The sequence below is a fragment of the Pocillopora verrucosa genome, chromosome 8, assembly GCF_036669915.1.
Source record: "Pocillopora verrucosa isolate sample1 chromosome 8, ASM3666991v2, whole genome shotgun sequence".
Classification (NCBI taxonomy): Eukaryota; Metazoa; Cnidaria; class Anthozoa; order Scleractinia; family Pocilloporidae; genus Pocillopora; species Pocillopora verrucosa.
The window spans coordinates 2202977-2219946 of NC_089319.1; the positions used below are offsets into that span (position 1 = coordinate 2202977).

At 37.5% G+C, this 16970-nt stretch overlaps 1 protein-coding gene and 1 pseudogene across 1 annotated transcript; both read left to right on the forward strand.

Moving 5' to 3' along the window:
* The first annotated feature begins 1440 nt into the window (after window positions 1–1440).
* Window positions 1441–10277, forward strand: LOC131789285 (uncharacterized). Its single transcript, XM_066170810.1, is given in 19 exon segments — window positions 1441–1562; window positions 1730–1800; window positions 1803–1999; window positions 2252–2503; window positions 3058–3232; window positions 3235–3322; window positions 6150–6190; window positions 7357–7379; window positions 7381–7462; window positions 7465–7480; window positions 7640–7716; window positions 7719–7817; window positions 7820–7879; window positions 7882–7907; window positions 8346–8466; window positions 8469–8589; window positions 9271–9335; window positions 9338–9510; window positions 9512–10277. Coding segments are annotated over 19 exon segments (1896 nt in total). The 3' UTR covers window positions 9599–10277.
* A 3081-nt stretch (window positions 10278–13358) lies between these two features.
* On the forward strand, window positions 13359–15736 carry LOC136282854 (QRFP-like peptide receptor; annotated as a pseudogene).
* The last annotated feature ends 1234 nt before the right edge of the window (window positions 15737–16970 follow it).

The following is a 16970-nucleotide window of genomic DNA, read 5'->3' on the forward strand; positions in this document are numbered from 1 at the left end:
TCGACAGGGCCGCGAATATCAACATTAACGTGATTATGAAAAATTCAGTTTTTCAATTCTCTTTTTCTGATTTTCGTTAAGTTAAACCCGGTCCAACTAATCGTGTTTTTCTGGTGTGAATGCGGCTAATATTTAAGTGTGATCAGCCGAATGCGGACTTTATGAGTGTGATCAGTGTGCTTTAAATAAAGAAAAACAAAAAACAGACAAAAAACAAATAGTTTTTGAGGAATGTACAGGTTTCTGCTTTTTAGTGAACAGGAGTCTAATTGTTAAAAAAATATGTTTTTGTTGTTGCAGATTCGATCATTTCTTTGTAAACTTTATTGTAATTCTTAAGTTTTCCGAACATAATCTCCCAATAGTTAGTTCATCGCCGTAATAATCTGCGAGTATCGCGAGTAAACTTTCGCCGACATGCTTGCGATAAGCAGCTGTGCTATCGTTGGAAAACGATTTCCCACGGTTTAGGTCATAAGTGTCTTAAATAGTGTCGATTGGTGTATGGCGCTGAAATTAAAAAATCAATATCAAGTGCTTTTGTAAATTTTTTTTGATGTCCTTGCAATTATCATTGAAAGCAAAAGAGAAAAAGAAACGTTTGGACAACTCTATTTTGTTGATTCTATGCAGATGGTTTCATTTCTTCAGACAAAATTTAAATTTTGAGCGGAAATGTGTGATCTGTTTTGATAATTTTTTTTTAATACAGAGTACTCTTCTAAACACAGAAATTTCAATAGCAAGGCAATTCTATTTCTAAAAAATTAAAGCAATACCTTTTTTTTGCGCTTTTTTTTCAGTGGAAGTGAAACGGGCAATATTGCACTGTAATCCTTGTGTGCCATATATGACGTTTGTATCCCACTTTTCATGACTAGTAAGCGAATACAAAGTAAAACTCTGTTGACAGGTACAGGAAAACTCTATTCCATAAGTGGAGAATAATTTCCCAAAGTTTTCCTTAATAATCTTGGTTAGTGAAGAGAATTAGAATATCGATTATTAAGGTTAATGATTTGTTCAATTCATCTCAAAATGTTTTTCATATTAGTGGTAAAAAGTTGTTAGCAATGATATCATTTGCTGGTATAAGGATATAGAGCAGGGAATTCTTTTTGACAATTAACGGTGGTTTTTTTCTTTTTCTTGGCACGTTTGGGATTAGCGATTCGTTTTTTTTCCTGCCACAAATGTTTATTTCTTAACGGAAGCGTGCGGGTTTACATCAAACGCAAACTTTTCGTGACATATTTACACTACATGCTTTTCATGTGTCTACATAAAAGAACACTTTGTGATTAAGTCTCAATTTCACGCGAAAATGATTATAACTTCTCTATATTTAAACTCGGATAGAGTCAATTTCTGAAGCTCATTTGGTTTATAAAAAAAAAAAGAAAATAAGTTTAGGAGACGTGAGCCTCTTTTGACAAGAAGATGGTCATCGAGTTTGAATCAACTCATGTAGTGATCACTGCCGTCCTCTTACTACTTGTCGTTGTGGACATCGCCGGCAATACACTTGTTTGTTTGATTATAAAAAGGCATCTTCAAACGAGGTGTGTGCAGAATGTAAGAATACGGAAACAAGTCCATTTACTCCTAGATTTTAGAAATGCAGATTGAGAGGTCGTCTTTCTTACAGTTCCATCCATGTACCTTTTTTTCATTAAGAATTAAAACTATCGTATGCACAGCTTTTTGAACACGCTTTTTTATTTCGAAGAATCACCATAAATTACCTTCTTGTGAACCTGGCTGTCTCCGATATTCTGTTCGCAACCTTTATTACACCAAGGTTATCGTCAGCCTCAATCTAAGGCAGCCAAATGGAGTGGCAGGTTTAGTCCTTTGCAAACTGCTGACTGGAGGGAATCTGGCTTGGATTCCCGGAATTACCTCAGTTTTTACTTTGGTGGCGATCTCCTTTGAAAGATATTACAACGTGGTTTATCCGCTTGATCCAAATAGAAAACTGACCCAGCATAAACTGAAGGTAAGTTGAAGGCAAAGTGACCATTAGTGGCTCAGTATGATTCAGTAAATAGTGATCACTTTTTTGAAGACCGGTTTACGTAATAAGACCTTATAGTAGTTTCAAGCAACAAATTAGAGAGAAGGCAGCACAGAGTATGTGGAAAAAGGGAAAGAATCTTTCATCCATTCCCATGAGCACGCAATCATTTATTTAAAAGGACCAAACTTGGGAAGTAAAAGATACTGACGTTTTTATTTCATTATTTTGCAGATAATTGTTCTTTGCTCGTGGGCATTTTCAGCAGTTTTTAACTTGCCCAAGTTTCTTACGCGAACTTTTGATGAACAGAAAAACCATTGTATTCAAAGCTGGCCTAAAACGTGGATGATTACAACATACTGTTTGGCATGGCTGTTGTTAGTTATTGCTTCGGCTGTTACCATGATTGCACTTTACTCCAAAGTCGTCTACACTTTGTGGTTTAAGTCTAATGAAAACAATCCTTTAAACCATAAACAACAAGTAGGTTCTAATTGCAGTTTTCTGATGGTCATTTTTTTCATGCATAGAGCATACCCCTAACTTAGGCTTTTTTGCTGGCAAACCTGATCGAGGGTACTATTGTAAACTGACCGTTAAAGCCTTGGCAAGAAAATAGTTGCCCTCAGCTTTTAGTCATGTTTTACTCAAGTAAACTGTTTGCCAAATGTAGATACCTCACTTTTTTCATCTGTGGGTAGGCAAAAATATGCGAAGAAATTAAAGAGGAAGGATCATTGGTAAACGTTCAGCTTGAACGTACATATACTTAATTTTGCTTAAGACATACTTTATGAACAATTAAATGCTTGTTACGGAACAGTCAAAAGACAAGTTAAAGCTAAAAAAAAGAAAGATGAAATTCCTCCTCTCTGTCAATCTCCATCTAATTATTTTTCTCAACTTTGAGACAAAATTTTTCACTGAAAGTGAAACCTTGAAGGAATTATCGAGAATATTTTTGTTTTCCTTTTAAATGGCGATCTTATAAAAGGCCATTTGCTGAATGGTATGTTTATTTCTTTCTCAATTTCCAGAGTGTGCTGAGGGTTCGAAAACGCGTCACTCTGATGGTCATAACGGTCAGTTTCATCTTTGCAGTTTGTTGGGGAACCGAATCAATCGAATACGTTTTAAGATTTCTCACATCTCTCGAAATCAGCTTTGTTCAAATAACTATTGTTGACATGATGGTTTTGTTCAATTCAGCTGTAAACCCTTTGTGTATGCCCTCCTGAATCATCAGTTCAGGCAGAAGATCAAGGGAGTGATGTGTTGCACACGCCTCGTGGCGCCCAGGCCGCGGGCTGAAACAGCTCTGGAGACTAAGCTTTAATTCAATGTACAATTAACCTTGACCTATTCATGTTTGAACGCATGTAAGATTGTTTTTTTTGTATTATTATTATTTCAAACATTGCGGACCTACAGGGAAAGTCTGACCGGTATATTGTGAATGAGCCCCAGAAATCTATCAACTATTGTTTTAACGGGCTTCAAAACTAAGCCAAAAGGGTTTGTATACCTATATGCATGCCCTGGATCTTATATTGGTAAGCTTTTTGCACTTTAAACGAATATTTTACAGTTTATCGTTCAATACTGTTTTATGTGAAGCTTATCCTAGGTTTCACTACTTTACAGGGTTTTTCACGGATTTTAGCCCAACAGCGGAAGTTGATGCCAACTACTTATTCACATTTTAGCTCTATTTGTTTAGAGTTTGAGGTGAAATTGGCATATATTTTCTAAATGTGTTAAGTGGGAAGTGACGAAAGGCATAGTATTTCTAAAGGTACAAGGAAAAGTGTATCGACACAAAATCGATCATAAGGTAGATACTGTCAATTTAAAAACATTTTACACGCATGAAAGCTCTTGGCTTTCTGTCTTTCGCAGCAACTGAAAACATCTTTTGCAGTTGTTTTACTCATATGTAAGCTGCATCGTATTCTTTTAGTTCAGCTTTGCAAGCGATCATCACTCTGTAAATTAAACGGTTGAAGCCGTTTTTTTGCATCAACTCATACCAAATTCTTCCTCCTCTTGTTTGAGACAAACTGAATGGATCGATTTGGTTTTTTGACAACTGGAAATGTGCTTCTTCTTCTCCTTTATTCATTTATCCTCTTTCGTTTATTTTTCACCTTATCTTTTTTCATTGTCTGCTGTTACTGCTAAGCTATGTCGGATGACATAATGAGTCTCCAGCACCTTAGTTATGTGCAAAAACCTGTTACATCCTTTAATTGTTAAATGTCTCATTGTCCCGATGCAGAACCTCTCTTTAAGTGTCTGAAATTTTTTAGCTTGTTTTGACAGGCAAAGGGAATTTTTATTTATATTTTGTGAAGATGAGGACTTTTTCGTGCAGTTTCCGTATGTATATTAAAACAAAGAGGTAGGCAGTACATAGATGTGTTTTTCTGTTACAGTGGCATGGTGTGAAAACTAAACATTGTAAGGGACTTTGTTCTTCAAGGATCACAAGATCTTTTTAACGTTAATTCTAGATGGTTCGCAGCTTTGGCAACTTTCCAAAATTAATTCCTTCCGTGATGCTGTTCTATCGATATTTTTTCAAGGCTTCCTTAGAGCACATTGATGATGTCAAATTGAAAATAGAAGGTCCCAATAACTGAAAAATAAAAATAATTTCTCGAACAAAACTCATTGAGGTAGATTACGACTAGATGCTTCCAAAAATGGTTTTATCGATAGACATATTTGTGGCGATTAAGCTTACTAACTTGCAGCATTTTCTCACTAATAATTCGAAATAAAACTTACTTGAAACGCGATGCAAGTTGTTACCTAGCTCGATATTTACCGCTTGAACACAAATTTTTAAGGATACTTCCCACCTTCGCGGTGTCCTTCGGGAAAAAAATTCGTACACACGCTAGTTTCACTAAAATCTTAGCAAACTGTATATCAGAAGAAACCTTAATAACTGCAGTTTACGATAAAAATATCATTTAAGCGACTTATCTTTTAAGGAAGTGTCAGGAGCCGGTATGACGACCGGTTCTCGGTTCACCCGCAGCACGAGTAAAATGGCTGCGTAGTCTTATTCACAAGTCATCAATCAACAAAAGTGTTTCAGGCTTTTTGGATATGCTAATTGGCTGTCTAGATATCGGCGTCTAGATATCGGCATCTAAAGTTGGAGTAGCTAAAAATATGTGAGGCGTGTTACGTACATGGACGTCATTGGGAAAATATTTCAAATATCAAAATTTCCGACGAACTTTCGTTTGTCATTACTTCTGGAACATAATTTTTAGGGATAATTTGACGAGAATCGGACAAATCTGTATACCCTATAAATTCGTTCAAAGTGGTTGTATTCCGCCCAAAATCAAATGCGAGATTTTAGCTCATAAAAAAGGTTCGCAAACAACTCGCCAAGTCAGGAGATTATCTCGCCTCCTGAAACTGCAAACCAATGGGACAACGGGACCTCCTGGCGTCAATGACGATGGATCAAGATTTCCTAGGAAAAAGAACCCATTGCAGAAACGTTTTTTTCCTTTTTTTTTTTCCATCTCGATCGCTCAGTGGAGCGATGAGGAGGACAACACAATAATGACCAAAGTTGCCAAAAGCAAAAGAAAAACCCGTGGCAAAAATGGAAAAAACTGGAAAATGTGCTGAGGAGCTAGACAGTGAATCGACAGACAGCTTTCAGAATTAAGATTCGAGGCGACTGTTAATGTTTTTGTATCAAGGCTTGCATAAAGAAAAGGAAATCTCGTTTTAACATTATGTTTGAAAGAAATAATCCGAAAGGTGAGGCATGTTCATCCACAAAACACAATGGCACGCTTTTAATGCACCTTGTCAAATCTTGTCGGCAAATTACTTCGTAAGTCAGATATTCAGCTTTAATCCTGCGTTCTTTTTCATACGTTCTCAAAGATTTGCGTCTGGGTAAATTTAGTGTACACTCGCTGCGACATATTGCATAGGATAATGTATGAGACTACCACCCGCTGAATCCATTTATTTTGAAGTTTATGTCAATAATGACAAAGAATGTCTGCTTTTGAGATTAAATTACATGTCTAATAGCAAACAATTAGTCTACTGAGCAAGACTTTTCGTTGTATGATTTCTAACGCTTCAGCCATATGGTGTGTTCGTTTCCTCAAGTTTTCTCCAGATCAGGTAAGTGCGACGCCCTCCTCGTTCTTGATTCGGCATGTGCAAAATTCTGCTTTCTTAACATGTCGGTAATATCTATATTGTCTCAAGCTCTTTCTTTCACTCCTTATCATTGTTTTGCATGAAGCATTTAAGATATTAAGGCAAAAAGTGATAGATAACCGGTCATGAAATTACGATATGGACACCTCATTGGATTAAAGATACCTACTTATGTGCGCCTTTACATATATCACCTCGTTTTTTGTGAACTATTGTCACTTTTCTCATCGAAATTTTTTTACACATGTAGCCGGGAAAATTTACAAATCGCATCGGACTTTTCTGAGAAGTCGTCATCGTCGCTATCTGAACGTTCGAGTCCAGATAGCAGTTTTTTACAATAGCCCCTGTATGTGCAACATTGTAAACCACATATCAACGGCCTGGCCCGTTTTGATTGTATCATCTCTAAGCAAAGATTCTTGTCATTATACTTTCATTAATCTTATTCATGTTTTATATTCAACGCGTCTGAGCTAGGCGTAAATTGGTATCGCATGATGTTATTCGTTTGAAAGAGTTGAAGTAATTTCCCGTTGTTTAGCCACAAGTCTTTTGTTTTAGAAGTGGAAGCCATCGTTGAATTGGCTAGATCCTTAACGGATTTCACTAGATTAATTGATTTCAAGATTACGCTATTTCGATTTTTAACAGGTGAGACGTTCCTAGTTCTATTTAATGATATGATTAAAATGTTGTGATAATCTTGCGACGTTTGCATCGTAGTGAATAAAACTTAGATCAGTTGTATCTGTATTTCTGTCGGACAGATAGTACAAAACCCGATAAAAGTATAGCAAATGTTGACTTCAATAAAGCATCGCGATATATGTCTCTTTATCTCGTTATTTTTTCGTTTTTTATTCTAACTTTCCGCGTAATTTTTGTTTGAACTTTGAAAGCTGCAAGGTTTTTAGTTCTCAGACCGCCTTCATTTATAGCGAAGTGATCGTGTGGCCCCAGTCTCGAAACGGCACCAAAAATTAACTTCAAGAACATGCTATGGTTGCTTGCAATATGCCAACTTAGCTTTCGTTTACTTGCGAACATGAAATAACACAAAAAAAAACACCGAAATGATATGGCTGCATGTGTTGATACTTTTTTGGCAGAGAACTAACTCTGAGTCACTATGGCAAAGTACGAGGTTTTTCTCCATCGTGATTACCACTGTGCTCTTGATCCTGGTCGTTTTGGTCGTCACAGGCAATATAGTTGTTTGTTTGATTATCAGAGAAATCGACAAATGAGGTAAGTCGCCGATAATGATAGATCAGTCCAGTGGTGCGTTTTTATTTTTTTTTGGTATAATTAGATTAAGACCGTTGCTTGTAGATTTTCTTGCTTGCTTATATATTTAAAATCTAGCATCATCATTAGCATCAGGTCTACCTTTTTTTGACTCCAAAGGACTCCCATAAATTATTTACTCATGAACATGGCTGTCTCCGATATTCTGTTTGCGACGTTTATTACAACAAAACTTATTTCGGCTTGAATTTGATCCACCCAGAGGGAGCAGTAGGTTCCATCCTGTGCAAGTTGGTGACTGGCGGAAATTTTGCTTGGAGTGCTGGAGTTTCTTCATTGTTACTTTGGTTACGGTTTGCCGTCGAAAGATATTCACTGTAGTATATCCAATGGATCCAAATAGAAAATGACTAAGCGTAAACTGAAGGTGAGTTGTTAATAAAGTGGTGTCACACTGGAGTAGGGTGGTTGCCCCTCAGCTTTACTGACTTTTGTACTATTACGACGTTTTTTTTTCCTATTCCCGTATACTATCGTTTACGTTCTTCTCGTACGCTTGCCAAGGCCACTTGATAGCTGGAGAAATGATTGTGCGTATACAGGCTACGAAAACTGACTAGGCTCATGAAAGGAATCATCGTGGGGAAATGAAAAGGAACTCGTGTAAAAGCGAGATGAAATTAATAAGTTTCCCAGATCAGCAGAAGTAGCACCGGAAATTTGGCGCCAGTGAAAAATGCAATTTAGTCGTGAGAGCACGTGAGTGCAAAGAAGTGACTCATTAAACAAGAACTTTTATATTTTTTCGTTGTTATTCATCTCAAAAACACTCACTCGCACTTTTTGCTTTCACTTACCTTTCTAGGTGATCCTTTTTTGTTCTTGGATATTCTCGGTGATTTTTAACATACCCCTCCTTCTTGCCCGTACTTATGAGAGGAAAGATGGGACAAATCATTGTGTGCTAAGCTGGCCCGAAAAATGGATGTCACAGCCAGTTGTTTATCATGGGTGTTCTTGATTGTGACAGCTATTGGTTTGATGATTACTCTTTACTCTCAAGTCGTGTGCTCTTTATGGTTGAAACCAAAGAGTTGCTTTCCTTTAAGCTTTTGAACAACAAGTAAGCGCTTAAGTCAAAACTTAATTTCTCTAATTATACATGGCATAAAGCACTTTAAAATGAATGGCGAAAAATTCCAAGAAAATCTCGTGCCACTCTCCCAACGGTTTGTTTTACCTTTAAGTTCTCATCTTTACATTTTTCGTGACATTTTCCCTTCACTAATAGTGCCAGGTATTTTCTTCTGTTTATTCCAATGATACTCAGACGGAACGGACAAAATTTGGCGGTGCGTGTACGCTATTTGCAATTCGCACTCGTGTAACAACTTTGCATTCGTGTTACATGAAAAATGCAATCGTTTTCAGCCAATCAGACGCGGGTATTTTTTTACGTATATTACTATTCGTTATAACTAACCTCGGGAACTAAAACGTTTTACTCCTCATTTTGATCAGATGATCCACATCTCGGTGACCTTTTTTGGGCATTTCTTGATAATCGATAGCCCAATTGTAGTCTTTCTTCTATGCCATCACCTTCAATAAAATAGGTAAGATACTATTTTGAACGAAACCTAGATTAAATGAAAACTTCCGGCGTCCAAGACAGGACTAGTAAAAGTAGGAAATCTCTCATAGATCACACGTTCACTTGCTTTGATTTTTGCCGAAAAGAAGTCTTGCCTAGAAATGAAGAAATTTTTTTAGAATGACTATGTTTGTCTTCTTTATTTACAGGGTGTGATCAGGGTGCGAAAACGTATCACTTTCATGGTTATAACAGTCAGTGTCATTTCGCAGTTTGTTGGGGAGCAGAGTCGGTTGAATACGTCTTAAGGACTTCTACCACCCTTCAAGTGACGTTCGTACACATTGCCATTGTCGACATATTGTTTTTGTTCAATTCAGCTGTCGACCCTTTCCTGTATGCCCTCCTGAACCATCAGTTCAGACAAGAGATCAGGGAGAGTGATTTTCGGCACACGCATAGCAGCACCTAGGCCAAGAGCTAAAACCAACGAGAAAAGTACTACCGTGGAGACTAAACTTTAGTTGGTTGCGTAGTTGACTTAATCGATTTAAAAATAGACATTTGTCACAAGGAGGAGTGTCTTAGAGCTAGAGATTACTTGTAAATTAAACAAATGGAGAGTAATTATGGTAGTGTTTGTATCCTTAGGATACCTCGCAATCGCTAAATGGTATGTGAAATGCACACATCAGCTTAGAGGTCATCTTGAAAATTAAGAGCTTGATCAAGCACTTTTAAATATTTACCTGAGTATGATTTTTCTGTCGTTTCTCTTCTTTTAAGACGAACAATAGTAACGCAGAAATATTACCAGGAATTATTAAATGCATGTGTACGTGCACATTCTGTGACGGATACATGTGTGATATTCAATTAAAGTAACACATTTCCAATCGAAAAAGTTTTAACATTTAACAGCAAAGACTTTCGAAGTTTCCAATCAGAAGTACTACTAGTTGAAATTGTGACAGAATTCGCTGGTAAGCTACGCCACACACATGAACCACGACAATGGTTAGATTTTGTTTAAAAACTAGTCACGGAATATTTATCCATATCGATTCGAAACCTGTAAGAAAGGTTTCGTAATCTGGGACATTGACTGTGAATACATATGAACTATATACGTGAACTTCGGTTTGAGAAATTAACAAGAAGCGATCTTCGCAGTAATAAACACTACTTAAGCAGTAATGAAAGTAAGGCATGAAAAAATTCAGTGTACGGGATTTTAACATGTGACCTCTGCAGTACCAGTGCAGTACTCAACCACGTGTCGTCCATTGTCACTATGATTGTGTTATACTCTCAGTTCATTTCATCTCGTGGTGTGATCCTAATGTCGGTAATTTATTAAACTATAAACAACAAGTGAGTTTTTGATCATCATTATTTTTTCAAAAACGAAATGGCATCATAAACCCATTCTGACCTAGCCTTTGAGCTTGGACACTTTTCAGGAACCTCTGAGTGTAGATATGGAAAATTGAAAGACAGTTTTACATTTCAGGATTAGATTTACAAACCAGAGTTGTCCAATGAATCCTTCAATAGGGATGCCTTCGATCTCAAACTGTAATGCAATGTCTCACAGAAATGTCTCACCGCCGAATCCCCCCTCCCTCCTTGGACAAATTTTTTTCATCATAAGGCCTGAAAGAAGTCACGATTTGCGAGGGTGTGTTGAGGCTGCGTTTGGCTGATCAAGATATCCCTCGGAGGCTCTTAGTTTGCCCATCTAACTTTAGTGAAATCTCAACAAAGAGAACCTTAGTGGACGCCTTTTGTTGCTAGGACCTAAAATATCTGCTGTAAAAAGGAACCTGTCTTAGCGGATAACCTTACTATTTGGTCGCGGAAGTCAGATTAGAGCCCTTCTGTTATTCGAAAAGTTAACATAACGGACACCTCAAGAGTTTTTGCTGTTGATTTAATATCTTATATTTCAAGATAACTGCACCGTTTCAAAACCGTTACGAGTTAGCTTGTTAATCAATATTAGGGACTTTAAGATTGCCGACTACGTTTGGCTACGACGGTTAGATGTGTCTTCGGTAGACTGGGTCGAGTACCGTTAAGGGCGCGAAAGTTTAACGCTTGTTGTCCTTAAAGATTTTGCCGACAGACAGAAGACGGTGGTTAACTTGTCAATCAATTCCCCATTCGCTCTCAACGTCCAGCAGCCGAGCAGGGTTTTTAAACGCTCCGTGTCTGGCAATAAATTTTTTTTACAAACTCTTCTTGGAAAGAGCTTTCAAAATTCTTAGAGTATCAGATGTTTCTTTAGAAATGTCAAGCGATTTCAAAAATTATTTTGGTTTTTAGTTGACCAATTTTCTGAGCTTGTGATTACACATACGATTCTATGATTATACACAAAGCTCGGGAAAATTTGTCCTCCTAAAGGGCATCGTAAATTTTGGAATCGCTTGGCATTTCTAAAAAAATCATCGAGCACTTGCATTAGGTTTGCATGGGGTATTCTCTGAGATTTGGAGAATATTTTTGACTACCGGCACGGTCTTGATAGACTAAGTCAGAAATGTTTTGTAAGTGTCGAAAAACTTGCCATTTTACATTGTGCTCAAGCTTAGAAATTCCTCCACATAAAACCCAAATTAAGTTTTAAAATCGCTTGACATTTAAAATAAAACATCTAATACTCTTACGATATTTGAAAGAACATTTCAGGAGGCGAACCAAAAGCTTGTGACACGCAGACAAAGAGAAGCAGTTGATGTTCTACCCTATTAAAAACCGATTACTGAAAACAGAAAACACAAACAGGAACTATGTTGCTAGTCCAAACCAAGGCCAGGAGAGAACCCCAAACAAGAACACCACTAGTAAAACCCAAACAGAAACTATGTTGTTCCTAATGAATATAGAATCGATCTTCGCAGTTACCGGTATAAACACTACTGATCTAGTAGTTCAAATCCCGTACAGACCTAATTTTTTCAGCCTTATTTCAACTAATAGTTCAGTTCAAATAAGGCCTAACATATAAATTACAACTACCGTACATGAAGCTTCTACCTAAAGTACACAAACTGGACAAACCCGCTTCACCAGACAACAACTCGAAACTTTGAGGATCGATTCTAATTCGTTCTCGTATTCAACGTGTCTGAGCAAAATGTAAATTGGTAATGCACAATATTGTTTGTTTTAAAGATTTAGAGTAATTTCCTGCTATTTGGCCTCAGGTTTACTGCGAAGTGGAAGCTTTGAATCGATTGGAACTTATCCAGATTTGTCTGAGTTAATTAGTTTTAACACCACTCCGTTTTAACATAAACAGGTGAGCCATTCTAAGTTATCTTATTTCAACTACTAGTTCAGTTGAAATAAGGCGGAAAAAAAAATTACAACTACCGTACATGAAGCTGCTAACTAAAGTACACAATCTGGTCAAACCCGCTTCACCAGAAATCTCTAAACTGCGAGGATCGATTCTATATTCGTTCTCGTATTCAATGTGTCTGAGCAAAATGTAAATTGGTAATGCACAATTTTGTTTGTTTCTAAGGTTAAAATTAATTTCCCGCTATTTGGCCTCAGGTTAAATGCGAAGTGGAAGCTTTGAATCGATTGGAACTTATCCAGATTTGTCTCAGTAAATTAGTTTTAACACTACTCCGTCTAAACTTAAACGGGTGAGCATTCTAAATTATCTTTTTAAGATATTGCTAAAAATGGTGCGGTAATCTGGTAATGTTTATATTCTAGGAATGGTCATCAGTCGGTTGTTACCGAGTGAATAGAGTATAGTTCAGGCCCCGGTTGTTCGAAGGTTGGATCAGAGCGCTATCCTCTGGATAAAACTCTATCTGGTGCATAACGCTATACTGGATAGCTATACTGGAGCGCTGGATAGCGATTTATACGGTGGATAGCGTGTATATAACGCCCTTTATACAACTAAACCCAGCTGTATTTGCCAGCAGCGAAGTAGACAGATTTTGTAAAACGTAATGAACACAGACCTCATGTCGAATTCGATGAAACGTTTCGATATGAACCTTTCTTTTGGAAACAGATAATTTAATTGGCTTCGAAAGTTTAAACGTTTTCATATCTTGGACCGTCTCCTTTTGTAATTGAAGTGGTCTTGTATTTCTATACTTGGTACTGAGATTGAGACCTGTCGTGATGCAGCTTGCTTAAGACGCGCTTAATGAGCGTTCGTTTCCTTTGTGAACATGACACGATAATAAAGATTGATATAGCTGCATGCTGTTGATGATATTCAGGCTGAGAACCGACTCTTGAGTCACAATGGTGGACTGCGTGGTTTCTTCTGTTGTGATTACCACTGTGCTCTTAATCCTAGTCATTATGGACATCACAGGCAATACACTTGTTTGTTTGATTATCAAGGGAAATCGTCAAATGAGGTATGGCTCAGGGATTGATAGAGTAATAACCTAGATACATTTTCATTATACTGGTGAAGTTCGATCGTGACAGAGTTGTTTGTAGATTCCTTTCATTGCTATCAGACTTCTTTCACATGATTCATCGTTGTTATTATTTTGTTTCCCTCAACTCTAAAGGACTCCTATAAATTATCTGCTTATGAAACTGGCTATCTCCGATATTCTATTCGCGATTTTTATCGCACTAAAGCTTATCGTCAGCTTAAGTTTAAGTCACCCAGATGGAGTAACGGGTTCTGTCCTCTGCAAGCTTGCGACTGGTGGAAATCTGGTATGGATTTTTGGAGTTTCTTCAGCCGTTATTTTGGTTGTGATTGCTGTCGAAAGATATTATTCTGTGGTGTATCCACAGGTTCCAAATAGAAAACTTACTAAGCGTAAAGTAAAGGTGAGTTATGGCATAAATTGGTCGGGGGAAGGTGATAGCTTCACAGCCTTACTGACCATTCCTAGTAGGTAATTTAGTGTTAACAACTGGGTTGAAAACGTAAATTAGCCACCGTAATGGGTAAAAAGCTGACGTTTTCGAGCGTTAGCCCTATCGCTCTGACGAAGGGCTAACGCTCGAAACGTCAGCTTTTTTACCCTTTACGGTGGCTAATTTACGTTTTCAACCCAGTTGTTAACACTAAATTACCTGCTATACTCTCCCATCGACGCAGCACCACAGTTTCTTTAGAAACTTACCCCTTTATTCATTCCCAGTAGGGTTTATTACAACATATTTCATGCTTTTCATTGTTATACTATCGTCCCACGTTCCTTGAACGCTTTTTAACGCCACTCGATAACAAAAGACACGACTGTGCTTTCACAGGCTTTGAAAGCTGATCACGTTTATTTAAGGAATGGGTCTTGAGGAGATAAATTAGAATACGTCTAAAATCGCGATAAAAGTATTATTTTTGCATTTTGGCGTCGGTAGGGCATAGTGACAGAAAGATAGAATTTGGCTACGAGATTGCCTGCAGAGAAAGTGACGCATTCAACGAGAAACGACGAAATATTTTTACCTCCCCTCGCTTTACATCTCACCAGTTTCTAAACACATTGACTCACACATCTTCCTGTTATTTGATATATTTCAGATTACCGTTTTTGGTTCTTGGATATTCTCGGTGATTTTTAAATTACCTCTCCTTCTTGTCGGTACCTATGAGAAGTAACATACCAAAACCACAAACACCACTGTGTATAAAGCTGGCCCCATAAGTGGATGTCCTCAAACATATGGTTTTGCATGGTTGTTGCTGTCCGTTGCGGCTGTTGGTTTGATGATTTCTCTTTACACTCAAGTCGTGTTCCGCCTGTGGTTCAAACCAAGTGATGGCTTTCCTTTAAGCTGTAAACAACAAGTGCGTGCTTAAGTCAACATTTCTCTCACTTAATTATCCATGGCATGAAACAGTTTTTTGTCTAGTGTCGAAAAGTAGTGCAGGATCAAAGCTACTTCAGAATAATATTTGTAGGTTTCTTCTCATTTAATATCAAGAATTCATCACCCAAGTTCCTCTCAGAGTATACTAGGTTCTTAAAAATAAATTGCCCATTAGTTATTGCCCTGGCCTAGACAAGAGTTCAGAACTGTTTTTGCTTCCTCTATGCCATTACCTTTCATGGAATTGAAGATTATAAAATTTGTTTTAGCAATACAAGGAAGGATTTCGCGTCATAAAGTCATGTAAATTTAGGGGATTACAGCAGTGGATGATTACGTCCAATCTGCAGACTAAAGGAACCTAAATGGAAATCGTCGGGCAAAAGTGGAGTTTATTTAGATTAGGAACACTCCCATCGATCACATGTCCATTTGCTTTGACTTTTGCTGAGAAAGAAGCCTTGGTGAGAAATCAAGGACTTGATTTTGCATTTACCAGAATTTCCTTTTTTTTTTATTAATTACAGGGTGTGTTGAGGGTTCGGAAACGGGTCACCTTGATGGTAATAACAGTCAGTGTCATTTTTGCAATTTGCAGGAGAGCAGAGTCAATTGAATACATCCTAAGGAATATGAACTCCCTCAACATCCCCTTTGTGCACATTGCCATTGTTGACATGATGGTGTTGTTCAATGCAGCCTTCAACCCTTTCGTTTATACCCTAATGAGCCATCAGTTCAGACAAAAAATCAGGGGAGTGATCTGCTGCCCAAGTGCTTCTGTAACAACCCAAGCCAAAGCTGCTAAGGAAAATAAGGGTATAGAGACCAGGTTATAGTCGTTAACATACCTGATTTCATCTGTTATCAAATAGAGCATAATTTCACTTTCTATTTAGGAATAGAGAGGTTATGTGGCTAAATGCCCGGCAGCCACGCACGGTTTTAAATAAACTGTAGTTCCTTCAAACTTGTAAATAATATTAGACGTTAGTTTTGGAAATATCAAGCGATTACAAAAACTAATTTTCTTTGAGTGGACAAATTCTCCGAGCTTGTGCATCCTATAATATCGCTCGGTTGTCGCCACTTAGAAATTCTACGCATGTGGTTGCACTGCCGGTTACGGTCTTAATGGACTTTATGACCAGCAGTAAGAAATTTTCACAAAAATGCCACCGAAAACTCCATACAAATGAAACTTATTGAGTATATTCGATGTTTGTTTAGAAATGCCAAGTGATTAATTCCAAGAATTGTGTTGGTTTTTCCAGCGGTCAGCGTACCATACTAAAACACATATGCCATAAAGTCTGGGAGGTCACTTTGGTTGCGTATAGAATGTTGCCTTTGACTCCTTTCTTGAGTGATATAAAGGGCTACCCACGTCAGACCAGCTTCAAGTTCGGTAAATATGGAGAGAAGACAATGCAGAAAACCTAAATAAACCTGTTTAGAAAATTCGGTGTTTGTTTAGATATCCCAAGTGATTCTAAATACTTCTTTGTTCTTTGGTGGTCAAATTTTCCCTTCCAAGCCTATAAAACCGAAAAATCGCTGTTTGTCGACACTTGAATAGACTACCGAGCACGGTGTGTCATATTCGAAGTAAAACGCTTCGAAACCCTTCAATGAAATTTGGAGAAATATCAATTTCTAACCGTCGGGCATTCAGTGTATTTAAGACCTTACTCGATTGCCGGGCATTTAGCTTCAGTGATATCATTTTGTAAAATGAACGAACGGAGACTTACATTTGGTGGTGTTCATTTATTCAGGAATACTCTCAATGCCTAGATGACTCGTGAAATGTACGTCTATCTAGATGTCAGCTTGAAAATTAGGTGGATTCGATCGATAAGTTTGACTCATTTGCCCCAATATTGTACTTTTTAAAATGGGTCAGCAACAGTGGCATTGCAAAAATATTACCCCAAAACTGCTTCATCTGCACGAGCACATTCTTTCCAGCACGAACGACACTAAGACGTAATCAAAACAATAAAATGGCGAAAACAAACATTTTCAAAATTGTGTAATTTTACGAAACTAGATTAAGGAGGGTTCAAATTA